This window comes from Benincasa hispida, chromosome 1 (assembly GCF_009727055.1).
Source record: "Benincasa hispida cultivar B227 chromosome 1, ASM972705v1, whole genome shotgun sequence".
Lineage (NCBI taxonomy): Eukaryota > Viridiplantae > Streptophyta > Magnoliopsida > Cucurbitales > Cucurbitaceae > Benincasa > Benincasa hispida.
The window spans coordinates 26,381,719-26,396,326 of record NC_052349.1 but is presented as its reverse complement, the minus strand read 5'-3'; the positions used below and the strand labels follow the sequence as shown (position 1 = coordinate 26,396,326).

The window sequence follows — 14,608 nt, the reverse complement described above, 5'->3', positions numbered from 1 at the left end:
AAAGAGAGAGATATAATCATCAACCTTCCTCTTTAACAGCCTTCTGAAATTAATGGACCAAGAAGTGATTGAGGAGTCCACAATGCGAAAAGATCACACATTAGATTCAGGGATATTCTATAAATTCTGGAAAGAGATTCCTTTAGGGGTATAATGCCGTCCAAGGGTCATGCCAAAAAAGCTATTCTTCTTCCTTTCCTAATTTTGTAAGAAGCCAAAGCATCGACTTTTAACCAAGTTCTTGAAATGCTAATCCAAGACTAATAGAGACTGCAATTAACTTTTCCATCAGTGTTCCACCCAAACCAGCTTCTTCCGTGATGCTTTTCACAACTTGGTTCCATACGCATTTTGTTCAAACATAAATCTCCATTCCCATTTAGCTAACCGGGCTAAATTTTTGTTTTTAGGCCACTAAGACTGAGGCACCATCCACTTGAGATCTAGAGACTATAATCCATTTGACTAAAGTGATTTAGTTTGTCCATTTGTATCGTTCCCAAAAGAAATTCCTTAATGCCATTCTACATTAGGGCTACCTTTTCCGCATCAAGAAAATTGATATATAATAAGTAGGGAGATGAGAAAGGACGGACTTACATAGAGTGGCACGACCTCCTTTAGAAAGGTTGTATCGCTTCCATTTCTCCAATTTTCCTTGAGTTTTTTAATCACCGGTTGCCAAAATGTAACTTTTGGATAACCACTAAATGTAAACCAAGATACATAAAAGAAAGGTGGTTAGCCTTATAATTTAGCTTGGATGCCATGGCATACAGCTTGCTGTCATAATGTTAATACCACATAATGCAAGATTTTTTCCAAATTAACCTTTTGCTCCAAGCACCACTCAAAGAATTCAATAGTCTTTCTTAAAATTTCTATCATCTTATCCTCATATTTATAAAAGATCTAGGTATCATCGGTGAATTGAAGGATGGAGACATGAACTGTATCTTTCCCTACCATAAATCCTTCAAATATGTCTTTTTCATGCAGTCGGCCAATAATGCACTCAATACCTCGCTAACTAATAGAAAAGAAAAAGGTGGAGAAGGACTCCCTTGCCTAATGTCCCTTGTAGCTTAAAATTCTTCCTTGTGGTCTTCTATTAATAAAGATTGAGATTTTGGACTAGAAACACATCCATTTCCATGAAATTCATCTAGGATCAAAGTTTTTTCCAGCAATAAACTTTTTCAAGGAAGACTCAATCAATTCGGTCAAAGGCTTTTTCTAGATCAAGTTCTAGAATCCACCATTTTTTTCTTCTTTAGAACGATATTCTTCTACCACTTCATTGGCTATGAGGATTGGATCTAGAATTTGTCTTCCCCCAATGAAAGCGCTTTGTGTAGGAGCAATTATGCTTGGCATAATTTTTCTTTACACACTCGTTAACACTTTCGCTACAATCTTGTATGTTATTGTAGTTAAGCTAATCGGTCTAAAATCCTATAAAGGTAGCGTTTTCCTTTTTTTTGAATCAAGCAAATGAAGTTCTCTTAACACAAGAATTTAATCCTGCCGTTTGCATAAAGAGGAATTTGGAAAATGTTTTAAAGAATTCTTTGAAAGAGGCATTTTGATTGAACCGTTCCCTTTGAAAACCTTTGTGTGCCTTATTCCTAAGAAGGAGAGTGTTGATAGGGTTAAGGATTTCAAATTGACTAGTCTTAATAACTAGTGCGTATAAAATCCTCGCTAAGGTTCTCGTTAAACCATTTGAGGAAAGTTCTCCCTTCGAATATTTCTAAGGCCCAATGAGTTTTTTAGTTGGGAGACAAATTATTGATCAAGCCCTCAATTGGAATAGGCATCGAGGATTATATGGCGAAGACAAAGGAGGGTGTAATTTTTAAAATCGACTTCCATAAAGCCTCAACCAATGTTGATTGGGATTTTTTTGGATAGGTGTTGGATAAGAAAGGGTTTGGATATAAATGGAGAATGTGGATGTGGGGATATATCAGGAATGTGAATTACTCAATTTTTATCAATGGCTCTCCGAAGGGTTCGATAAAGGCCTCAAGAGGATTGAGACTAGGGATCCTTTATGTCTTTGTTGTTTCTCTTGGTTGTGGATGTTTTAAAGAATTCTTTTGAAAGAGGCATTTTTGATTGAACCGTTCCCTTTTGGAAACCTTTGTGTGCCTTTATTCCTAAGAAGGAGAGTGCTGATAGGGTTAAGGATTTCAAACCGACCAGTCTTACTACTAGTGCATATAAAATCCTCGCTAAAGTTCTCGTTAACCATTTGAGGAAAGTTATCCCTTCGACTATTTCTAAGGCCCAAGAAGCTTTTATAGTTGAGAGACAAATTATTGATCAAGCCTTCACTGGGAATAAGGCCATTGAGGATTATATGGCGAAGACAAAGGAGGGTGTATTTTTAAAATTGACTTTCTAGAAAGCCTACGACCATGTTGATTGGGATTTTTTGGATAGGGTGTTGTGATAAAAAAAAGGTTTGGATATAAATGGAGATGTGGATGTGGGGATATATTAGGAATGTGAATTACTCGATTTTATCAATGGCTCTCCGAAGGTTCGATAAAGGCCTCAAGAGGATTGAGACTAGGGGATCCTTTATGCCCCTTGTTGTTTTCTCTGGTTGTGGATGTTTTAAGAATTCTTTGAAAAGAGGCATTTTGATTGAACCGTTCCCTTTTGGAAACCTTTGTGTGCCTTATTCCTAAGAAGGAGAGTGCTGATAGGGTTAAGGATTTCAAACCGACCAGTCTTATTACTAGTGCATATAAAATCCTCGCTAAGGTTCTCGTCAACCATTTGAGGAAAGTCTCCCTTCGACTATTTCTAAGGCCCAAGGAGCTTTTATAGTTGGGAGACAAATTATCGATTAGGCCCTCATTGGGAATAAGGCCATTGAGGATTATAAGGCGAATACAAAGGAGGGTGTAATTTTTAAAATTGACTTCCAGAAAGCCTACGACCATGTTGATTGAGATTTTTTGGATAGGTGTTGATAAGAAAGGTTTGGATATAAATGGAGAATGTGGATGTGGGGATATATCAGGAATGTGAATTACTCGATTTTTATCAATGGCTCTTCAAAGGTTTGATAAAGGCCTTAAGAGGATTGAGACTAGGGGATCCTTTATGTCCCTTGTTGTTTCTTTGGTTGTGGATGTTTTAAGTTTTATCATTTATAGGGAGTGGAAAGAAGCATTTTTTAACCTTTTAAGGTGGGTTTTAAGGAGGTGACTCTTTTGCATTTGCAATTTGCTGATGACACGATGTTTTGCTCTGGTAAGGAGATTCCTTCTTTATTCTCAATTACTTCATGGGGTTTTTTAAGGCAATGTTAGGTTTAAAATTAATATAAGCAAGTGTTAGATTTTGGGAATAAACGATGAGCATGATAACCTTATTAGATAGATGAATCTGGTGGGTGTGAGGTTGGTTCTTTTCCCTCTTCCCATTTTGGTTTTCCCGTTGGGAGTTAATCTGAGCTAGCTCGTTCTGAGATGGTCCCACAGAGAAGATAAGAAAGAAGTTAGCTTCGTGAAAGAGAATTTTTTCTCCTAAGCTTGGAGATTGACCCTTATCAGATCAGTGTGGAGCGGATCCCATGTTTTACTTTTCCCTTTTCTATGCGCCCTGTTTCGATTTGTAAGAACATTTAGAAGCTCATGAGAGATTCTCTGGAAAAGAGTGGAGGAAGGGAATGGGCCTCATTCGTCAGTTGGGAAGCTGTTGGGAAATCAATGAATCAGGGGGTTAGAGTTGGAAATTTAAGTTCACGCAATAGAGCTTTGTTGGCTTAATGACTTTAGCGTTTTGCCTTGAGCCCAATCCTTGTCCTCTAAGAAGTACAAACACAGATACGGATACATGTTACGGATACGATACGGTACGACGATACGTTAATTTTTAAAAAACTAAGATACGGATACGTCGAAGATACGTTATATATATATATATATATAATGTCTAATTAATTGTTTTAATACTTATTTTAAGTTAGATTAAAATAGATTCAAAAAAGAGTGAAAACTTGAAAAAAAATCTAGTAATGTCGAGTGATTGTTGAGCATTAGAGTAGATGGTAGGAAAGAGTAGAATATGAAGATTGAAGAATGAAGTTGTGGATGAAGGGAGTGTGAACCATGATTTAAATAGTGAAAGAGAAGAAAGAATGAAATTTAATTATGTTTCGGGTTTTTTTAAATTTTTTTTTATATTTTATCATTTTTAATTTATTTTGTTTTGGATTGCTCATTTAAGTAGCTTTTATGTTTGGAAGTAATTTAAAATGGTTGAAATCACTTTTGTCATTTTCAAAATCACTATGACATGTATATTCTTCAAAACTAATTTTGATGATATGAAAGGCTATATAAATATAATTAAAACTAAATTAATTTTGAGTAATTAAAAGTGTGTTTTGAGTGATTTTTAAAAATGAAAAAAAAGTGATTTTTGATGAATTTTAAAATCTCTCCTAAATACGTGTAAGTTAACAATAAATACGTGTAAGTTAGAGAAAAAGAGAATTGAGTAGATACATCATTACTCATCATCGTAATCTAATTCAAATTATTCATCAGCACTTGAACTATTATTGGGAATAATTGTTCTTCATCATCATGTTTATGAAGTCAGGATCGCCATGTATAGTAATTGGTCTTTCCACAACTGTAGAAAATCTAGTTGTGCGTTTTCAACATCATCCACTTCCGGTACATCCCATATTCGTTTATTTTGGACTACTTGAACAACTTTCCAATTGCTACATGTTTGATGTCATCAATGTAAAAGACTTGTTGTGCTTGGATAGCAAAGATGAAAGGCTCGTCGACATACCAAAAGTGTGATGTATTGATCGATTTGTATCCTAAATCCACATGTGTCCTATTACTTTTGTTGTTATTTGTGTCAAACCATCTACACTTCAACAAGAAAACGCGTCTTCTGTTCACATATTAGAAATCTAATACTTCGTCTATAACACCATAGAAATTGTTATCTACACTTGTGTTCTCACTTATCTCCCCGGCCACTAGGACTCGACTATTTTGTGTAGCTCGACGATTATCACGCTCAACAGTGTGAAATCGTACCCCATTAACAATGCATCCATTGTAAGAGCGCACCTCAAACGAAGGTCCTATTGCAAGTGAAAAGAAATCATCAGAGATATCTTCTCTTTCGCGCTGTTGTAGAACTTGATAATTACTTATACATTAAAAATGAATACGGAAAATGAATCATCCCTCAACTGTTGCCTACAAAATGATTATGTATACCTGAGATTTGAACCAATCGGGAAATTTGCGTTGATGTTTTATATATAAGTCAGAGGCACTTTGAGCTTCACGACGAATTAACCTCAAATGTTGCCTACAAAATTGATCATTTAAATGTTATATCAAAGGAGATACCCTAGAATTTAGAAAAGGAAAAAGTTTGAAACGTACTTGTGATAGTCTGTTATTTCTTTACAATTGTTGAGAATGTACCAATGTGTAATACGTTTTCCCTCCGCTGATAGCGTCCGTAAAATTGATGCCCCTAATGGTCGTACCCACTGCCTAAATAATTCAAATTCACCAAATATCTCATGATCGGGAATGTTATCATCATTTCGTTCATCTTTATTGAATCTCGTTTCAATCCCACTTAGATATCGCGAGCAGAAGTTCCATGATTCATTCATTGCATATGCTTCCGTTATAGACCCCTCAGGATGTGCTTTGTTCCGTACAAATTGTTCGTAAACTTCTTTCAATAGGATACATCCAACTGTAACTAACTGGACCCACCACTTTGGTTTCATATGGTAGATGAACTACACATCGAAAAAGGCAGATGGGAATATTCTCTCCAATTTACAAAGTATGATTATGATGTTTGCTTGTAGTCCGTTCAAATCACTTACACATATTGTCTTTGCACATAAGTCGCGAAAGAATGTACACAACTCAACAATAGCAGTGGATACGTTCTTCGGTAGGTATGCTCGAATACCAATAGGGAGTAGTCTGTGAAGCAACACATGACAGTCGTGTGTTTTCAACCCCGATATTTTTCCATCTTTGTCATTGACACATCGTGATATGTTAGATACGAATCCATCAGGGAATTTCACTGATTTCAAATACTTACAAAATGAAATCCGTTCACCATTTGTTAATGTGTATGCTGCGTGTGGTTTTATAAATCTGTTCTCGACCTGTATCAAGTGTAGATCCTTTCTTATCTTCAAATCTTGTAAGTCTAATCGAACGTTCGTTGTATCCTTTGTCTTTCCTTCAATATTTAACAATGTGCCCATCAAATTGTCGCATATGTTTTTTTCAATATGCATTACATCCAATTTATGTCGTAACAATAGTCTGGACCAATATGGAAGTTGGAAAAAAATACTTTTTTTAGTCCAGTTTAGAATTCGTCTTCTTTTTTTATCTTGCTTCGATGGATGTTTGCTAAGCACAGAAAAGTTTAACGTATTTATTTGTTGTAACATCTTTTCCCCATTCATTACNGTCTTCTTTTTTTATCTTGCTTCGATGGATGTTTGCTAAGCACAGAAAAGTTTAACGTATTTATTTGTTGTAACATCTTTTCCCCATTCATTACGACTGGTGGAGGTCTACGTTCAACTTTTCCATCATGTTGTCTACTTCGACGCCAACTATGATTCTCCGGAAGATAACGTCGATGTCCCATAAATGATATTTTCCCTCTTATCCTGAAGGACGAGTTATCTTATTTGCATATTGGACATGTTGGATAACCTTTTATACTCCACCCAAATAAGTCACCATACGCAGGGAAGTCATTAATCGTCCATAATAATGTAGCATATAATTGAAAAAACCCACCAGCAACAGAATCATAAGTTCGCACACCAATTGTCCATAACTCTTTCAACTCTTCAATCAATAGTTGCAAGTAAACATCAATTTCCTTTCCAGGAGATTTTGGACCAGGTATGAGCAAAGACATGAAGAAGTTTGTTTCCTTCATGCATTTCCAAGGGAGCAAATTATAAGGAATTATCACCACAGGCCACATACTATAAGAAGTGCTCATATTTCCAAACGGATTGAAGCCATCTGAAGCTAATCCCAAACGAACATTTCGAGGATCTAAAGCGAAATGAGGGAATTCACGATCAAAATGTTTTCACCCCTCTGCATCAGCTGGATGTCGCAATACATCATCCGTTTCAACTCGCTTATCTTTATGCCATCTCATGTCAGAAGCGCCTTCTTTTGATGCGAACAATCGTTTTAATCTCGGTATCAATGGAAAATGATACAATACCTTATGTGGTATTTTTTTACCCTTGCCATCATTAACTTTGTACCGAGACTCACCATAAATAGGGCATTGTTGCAAATCTGCAAACTTTTTCCAATACAATACACAATCATATTTGCACGCACGAATAGACTCATAACCTAGGCCTAAATCATGCAATTTTCGCTTGGCTTCGTAAAAGGAAGTAGGTATAGAGGTGCCAACTGGAAACGCTGCTTTTAACAATTCCAGCAACATATCAAACGATTTGTTTCTCCAGCCGTTTAGAACTTTGATATGCATCAACTTCACTAAAAAGTTTAAGGACGAAAATTGCGAACACCCAGGGTATAATTCATTACGTGCTTCGGTCATTGAATCCTCGAATAAGTTCGTGGTATCTCTTTCTTGACCATTAAAGGACATTTCATTATTCTCAATCCTTCATTCATTTGCATTTTCGTTTTCAATTAGAACTTGTAAATCGTTTATAAGATTCAACATCTCATTTTCTTCGACAACATTACTCTCTATACTATCTACTTCAACATCCTGTATTGAATGACTTGTATGACTTCTATATAAGTTTACTGGCTTTTCATGATATACCCATTCACAATATGAGGGAGATATTCCATATGTTAATAGATGTCGTTCCACAATATCTATTTTTTCCCAAATTGAATTCATACAATTCTTGCATGAACATCTTTTTCGTTCGGAATCATTTACATGAAACCTTGCCATATCTAAGAACTATGATACTCCTCTATATTCCATTGATAACTTATTCTTTAGTTTAATCCATTCTTTATTCATCCTTAAAAATAAATATTTTCTGACCAACTTGTAATCCAAAACAATAACTTGGATTAGAGGACAAAGTACAAAGTATTATTAAGCATTGAGTTCCATAATTTTCATTTCTTAAGGCAAAATAAACACATAGATCCCTAAACTGTTTAAATTGTCTTAACAACTTTCAAATGTTTTATTTAGTACGTCTCCAAGCTTTCAATTTTGTGTCTAATATAGGCTTTTCATCTATTTAACATCTTCTAAAATTTACAAGCCTATTGGACACAAAATTTAAAGTTCAATTTTCTATTAGACACAAAATTTAGTTTTATGTCTAGTAAATTCTTTAAACTTTTTTAAAATATTAAATGCGTTAAGTACAATATTTTAAAAAAGTGGGGAAGAAGAAGGGATCTGGTTTAAACCATAATTTTGGGGGAGTGATAATATGGATCTCGGACCTATGAATGGGGATATTTCCGAAACTGGTCTTTTATGCCCGCAAGAGGAAAGAGTCTCTATCTACACAGTTAGTGCCGCTGGGGAATTCACACGAAAGGGAACGAGGAATTCTCATTAATTTGAGTTTTAAACATACTAGTCATGAGGTTTTCATAAGAGGGTTTGAACAAGACAATACCTTTGTAGTTCTCTTCAGATTTCAGCGGAATCTCCATAAGTTTGAGCTGAATTCTTCAGATAGAGATCACCAACAAAATAAAAAAACCATTGATTTATTTCCAACCAATTCATAATAATCCACCAAATTGCAGAAATTGTAACATATATTACAGTAATTTAAGTAATCCATGACCTTAAGAATTAAAAGGAAAAAAAACTCAATCCACAATAACATCCACAATCCATAATTCATAATTCACATTAGATTACCAACATGCTAGAAATTAAACATTAGCAACATTAATTACCAACATTAGTAACATGCTAAAAATTAAACATTACCAACATTACCAACATGCTAAAAATTAAAAACAATGGCTTAAATTAAGATACAAAATAAGAGAAAATAAATGAAATGGATGTGCACCTGTCTCTTATACACATCTAGATGTGTATAAGAGACAGGGGGAAGAAGAAGGGGTCTGGTTTAAACTCCAGACCCCTCTCTCGATGTCGCCTGACGGGTGTCGGGAGATCCATCGACACCCGGCGTCGGGAGTTCCCGTTTTTCTGTAGTGAACTTAGAAAAAAAATCTTACGAAAATTCATTTTTATTTAAATATTTTTGATAAAAACTCCTTAAAATAAAAAATCTTGCAATTCTTTCTTAAAAGTGTTTTTATATAAATTTGTCTAGTTTGTTATATACTAGGAGTCTTTTTATTAATGTTTTTTAAGGTTGGCTAATGGCAGTCACTGGAGGTTGTTGGAGGTGGAAATCAGAGTTGGCTCGTGGTGGTTGGCCGACGGTGGTCGTTGGAAGGTGGCGGCCGGAGTTGGTTGACGGCGATTGTCGGAAGTGGTGTTCGGAGGTTAGTCGACGTACTTCCTATACTCTCCCTCCTTCGATTTGCTCTCATCTTTAGCTCTCCCACTTTTGATTCAGTCATTCGTCAGCTTCAGGCTCGATTCCATCTGCCTCTTTCGATTCACGTTAGTACTTAGTCCTTCGTTCAACATTCAACCATTTTGTTCATTAGCTTCAGCGTTCAATCATTTCATTTGTCAGCTTTAGCGTTCAGTCGTTCCATTCTTCGGTCATCTACTTTCGTCATCATTCAACTGTTGTTCAGCTTCAGGCTGTGGGTTTCTAGACTTCTTTCAATCTGTAAGTTTGATCCGTTCATCTACTTCTTTTGATCTATAAGTTTGATCTCTTAAATCTTTTACATTCGTTTGACATTTTTCTCGTGGCAAAGCGATCTTCCTCCACAGCTTGAAGAAATGGATTTGTGGGTTTTTAATACTTTTCTTTTAAAGTGGGGTTATTACGATGTTTGTTTGAAGTTTGAAGTTTGGAATTTGTAATATATATTAGATATTTTGATTCATGTTTTCCTTTTAAGGTGGTTGTTAATGTTCTTGTTATGACGATTTTAAATGTATCTAAAAAAAAGGAAAAAGGAAAAAAGAAAAAAAAACATAACCCGACAGTCCAATCCAACCCAACCCGAATGTTGGGTTGGTGACCCTATTTGGGTCATTCGGATAGCTAACTTGACCAATCCAAATTTTTGGATTGATCCAAAAATTTCCTGAACCCAACCTAATCCGTGTACATCCTTAATGCACGGTTTGATTCGGTCCGATTTTCAGCAAAACCAATGACCAAACCGAACAGATCGGTTTGCAACAACATTGAACCGCTGAAAACTGACCGTAATCGGTTTAGGTTTCTGAACCGAACCATCTTGATTCGGTCCAAGTCGGTTAGTTTAGAACCAGTTTTTTTTTTTTTTTTTTTTTAATAATTTCTTCCCGAACCCAAATACAAAATCCATTTTAAATACCAAATCAATTTTAGTTTCTTTGTTGCGTTAAATAAATGGAGCTGGAGCTGAGGAGATCGTAGAGTGTGCTGTTGAAGTTCCGCTGGATGTGGTGACAGGCGGTGGAGCTGAGAAGATCGTGGTGGACCGTCGAAGTGGCAACTGGCGATGGGTTAGGGACTCAGGGGTGTGCGGCTGAAGTGCAGCTAAAGCTAAGGAAAGGAGAGCGTGGAGGTGGCGACTGACGGCGATGGTAGACATTAAAGTTGAAGAAATGGTGGATGGATCTCTTTAGTTTTTAGCGTTTTATTTGTTTCAATTTTGTATTTTTAAATATTGGGTATAGGCTAAAGGCAGATGGGCTGATGGACTTTTGGGCTTTTAAATTAAAAGAAATTATGGTCTTTTAGGTCTTGAATTGAAAACCGAATCGAAGTGGTCGGTTCTATACATCAGTGAACTGAAGGTGTTATTTATTAAAAAGAAACTGGACCGAACCAGTTGGTTCGGTTCGGTTCAATTTTGTCCAACTCTAGATGTAACTAGAAAAAACATTGAAAGGATAGTTAATATTTAATCAGGTAACATAATGATTGCTTGTCTTTGTTTCTTCATTTTTGTGTATCGTAGACGGTTAGAATCAAAACGATCTGTCCAAACCAGAGCCTTGTCGTGGAAAACTCTCTGATTTCTTTCAAACCAGATCTATGAGGTTAGAGTTTTAACTGTGTTATTCCAAAGTATTTGAGCTTTAGAGGGGGAGTAGAAGACCAACTAAAACTTGAGACATATTTTCTCTAGTTGACTTTCCGAAGGCATGAGATAAGTTGAAGAATGAAAATAACTTCCACCAACATTTCCTTGTATAAGAGCATTCAAACAGTAGGTGTTGTAGATCTTCTCTATTAGCTTGACAATGGACACATAGAAAGAGAGGCATTTGTCTCGAAATTTGTGTTGAAGAGTAGCCGAACGATTTAGGGATCCAAAAAATAGAATCCAAATCAGCATGTTAATTCTTTTGGTGCTTTTGGATTTCCAAAGGTTTTGATAAATTTCTTTGTCTAACCGGTGAAGGAATTCAAATATTTAGACAGATTTAATCGAAAATCTTCCAGATGACTCCAAAGACCATATCCGGGAATCTGAATTGTAATTAACTCTTCTGTTTTCTATTTGAGATAATAATTGCTGGAATTTTAAGGTCTCTTCCTCTTTGAGTTGTCTGCTGAAAATTAAGTTCCAAGAACTCTATTAAAATCCTAGTGGTCATTAATACTTCCATTAGGAAATGAGGCCACATGAAATAGTCTTGGATAGTTCTTAAAAGATAAATCCGAGCACCAAGAATCGGACCAAAAGTAGATGTTCCTACCATCTCCAAGTTTAAAGTGTGCAAGGGACCCAAAATCTTTCCACAGCTTTGAGATGTAGATCCAAGGGCTTCTTAAACTCAGCCCAAACTTACCCGAAGTGTGCCAACCGGTGTCGGAACCCATTTTGTATAAATACCCCTTTAAGCTTATTCTCTATGTCGTTCATCTTAGTTTGATTAATTTTGGCTTTTGCCTGTGCACTTACAAAACTATTACTTTCATTATCATTACTTAAAACAATAGTATTGTAATGAAGATCTCATTCTGGTGACTATTTCTTCCATGCTTTCTCAATGTGTGTATACTGTGTATGTGGACAAGTTCAAATACTGACTTCTTCCTGTGGCAACTATTTTTCAGCTTCTGAGTATTCCACCAGATAATCACAATGAGCCGCTCAAGAAACGATTTAATCGTTTAAGGAATGTCAGAGGACTCCTGCAGCCGTCGCTGCTGAAGCTCAAAGATTCTAGCATTTTCATGACTTGTAAATGATGTAGATTAGTGGCATTGAGGAGTGTATGTGGAGGAAGCTTCTTTCGAACTTCAGAAGAAAAATTGTGGTTAGCACTGTTTTCTTCCTTCTATTAGAATACAAGAATTTCATTGTCCTTATAAATGTTGTTTGATTGAGGTTAATTATGGAGTGTGGGATATGAGAGACTTCTCTATCACAATAGGTTTTAGTTTTTGGGATTAACATAGAGGTATTTTTTTCCCCATAATGTTTTGTACATTTGAAATTTTATATTTAAATTGAAAGAAAATTATATTATTTTTGTTTGTTAAAAAAATACAGTTAATATTATTTGCAAGTGTCTTAAATCTCAAATGATACTCTTGTAATGTTTATTAGTTAATAGTTTACTCTTACATGCCTTTGATCTAGGGGTGGACAGTGAAACTGCAGAAACCAACAAAATCGACAACCGCGATTTAGTGCGGTTCCATGTAATACTGAAACTGAATTAATCGGTTCAGTTTGGTTTAAATTTGTCACACACACACTAGACCTCTCAATCTCGGCTCTCAAGTCCCGTCAGTCGTCATCCTCCCCCTTCACAATTCATGGTGAGACGCTGAGACCCTCATCAACACCTCCTCCATACCTATCCACGGTTCCACCTCCATGGGCACGGGCCCACGACTCTTCGAACGTGGACACGAACGTCTCTCTCAAGTCTCAAGTCTCTCTTAGTCTCTCCCTTTGCTCGGTAGGTTCTTCTCCCTCTTTCAAGTTCTTTAAAATTTGTCATACTAACTGGTCAATTGAAGCCCTTTTCAAGTTCTTTTTCCTTTTCAAGATCTGCATCAAATTTTCTCTGATTTTCTCATACACAGACATACACACCGATTTTCTCGATTTTCTCTGTTAAAGGGTTTTTGTTTGTTTATTATTTCACTCCACAACTCTTCTTTTCCTTTAATAAACAAATTAGACTGTTAATATCAGTAAAATCCTATGTTATTCGTGTGAAAGAATCTTTATAGAGAACCCCAAATTAGACTGTTAAAATAGAGTTTTCATTTTGAATTTTGAGAGTAATAATTCAAAATTGTTAGTGTGTGGAAGGGAGATTCATGGAGAAGGGTAATTAATGATGATGATCAGGGAAATTGGGGTTTTGGAAGTTGAATAATGAGGAATTTTTTGAGTTTGATGAGATGATAAAGCTTGGAGTTTGTAAAAGAGGTGGTTGTTGTTGATGAAGTAGTTGTTTTTCCTCTTCTTGCTGGTTTAAATTGAGCTCTTTTTTTCCCTCTGATTTTCTCTGTTTATGGGGTTTTTGTTTGCTTATTCCACTCCACGCTTTCAATTACTTATTAACTTGTGGATAATTTAATTTAATTCATTTAACTTTTTTCACTTTTAATCTGTTTGTAATATGACCCACCTATGTTTTATATATTATAGGTACCATCACAATTAACAACAATTTCAATGATGATGTTATTGAGATGCTTCCACCACCACAACAAGATCGAAGTGGTGAGACGATTTCAAATACAGTCCCTCGAGCGGGGCTCTTTTTCTTCCGGGGAGGCAAAGTCGTCCCCTCTACTAATCGAACCCCCTTTCTCTAATAAGTCGGAGGTCTTCGTAAACATGTTAAAGGGCTCCCATCTTCGGTGGGTCCACCTTTCCAAGACTGAGAAAGCCAAACATTTGGACAAAGCAAAGCTAAACAAATCCAAACGAATAATATACTATGTTACTGGTCCAGACATACAGCCTTCCTTACGGGGAGAGCTATAAAGAGAAGACCGTTTCGTGCTTTTTGTGCATTGGGGTACACCCATAGGTGGTGCACGCCATTTCAAAAAGAAGAAAGAGGAAAAAATTGTCTATGGTGTGGGTTCTGAATATAGTGATAACAATCCTCATGTTAAACGTAATTATTATGATAAGGTGTATGCATGTCATCTTAGAAGGAATGGAAATTCAACTATGAAAATGCATTTTAAACACTATTGTTAAAAAAAAAAAATCCTTACTAAATTAAGAAGAGTAAGTTAGATGTAACACAAAATAAGTTGGTATTTAATTAGAGTGTGGGAGATAGTTCTTGTTCATCTGTTAGCTATAAGATGTTTACCTTTAAGAGTGTTCGAAAACTAATTACTGAGATGATTACAATTAATGAGTTGTCATTTAAATTCTTAGAATACCAGGGATTTAATTTGTGGATAAGTTGCCTTTTAAATCCAATAGTT

General features: G+C 35.8%; 1 protein-coding gene across 19 annotated transcripts in view; it reads left to right on the top strand.

The window, feature by feature from the left end:
* Positions 1–14,360, top strand: part of LOC120087353 — a 21,563-nt gene extending 7,203 nt beyond the window's left edge. For 6 of the 19 annotated variants that reach the window (XR_005484594.1, XR_005484603.1, XR_005484562.1 and 3 more), the window contains 5 exons: positions 9,442–9,560; positions 9,635–9,856; positions 12,254–12,456; positions 12,783–13,107; positions 13,809–14,360. Coding sequence is in view for 4 of the 19 variants with exons in the window: in XM_039044347.1 (XP_038900275.1) it covers positions 9,442–9,560; positions 9,635–9,681; positions 9,758–9,856; positions 10,637–10,716 (345 nt within the window). In the remaining 15 variants the exon portion in view is untranslated. Of the gene's footprint in view, positions 1–9,441; positions 9,561–9,634; positions 9,857–10,636; positions 11,230–12,253; positions 12,457–12,782; positions 13,108–13,808 lie in introns of those variants that run through there. The other 13 variants (XR_005484599.1, XR_005484582.1, XR_005484552.1 and 10 more) reach the window with 7 other exon arrangements.
* Positions 14,361–14,608: the final 248 nt, after the last annotated feature.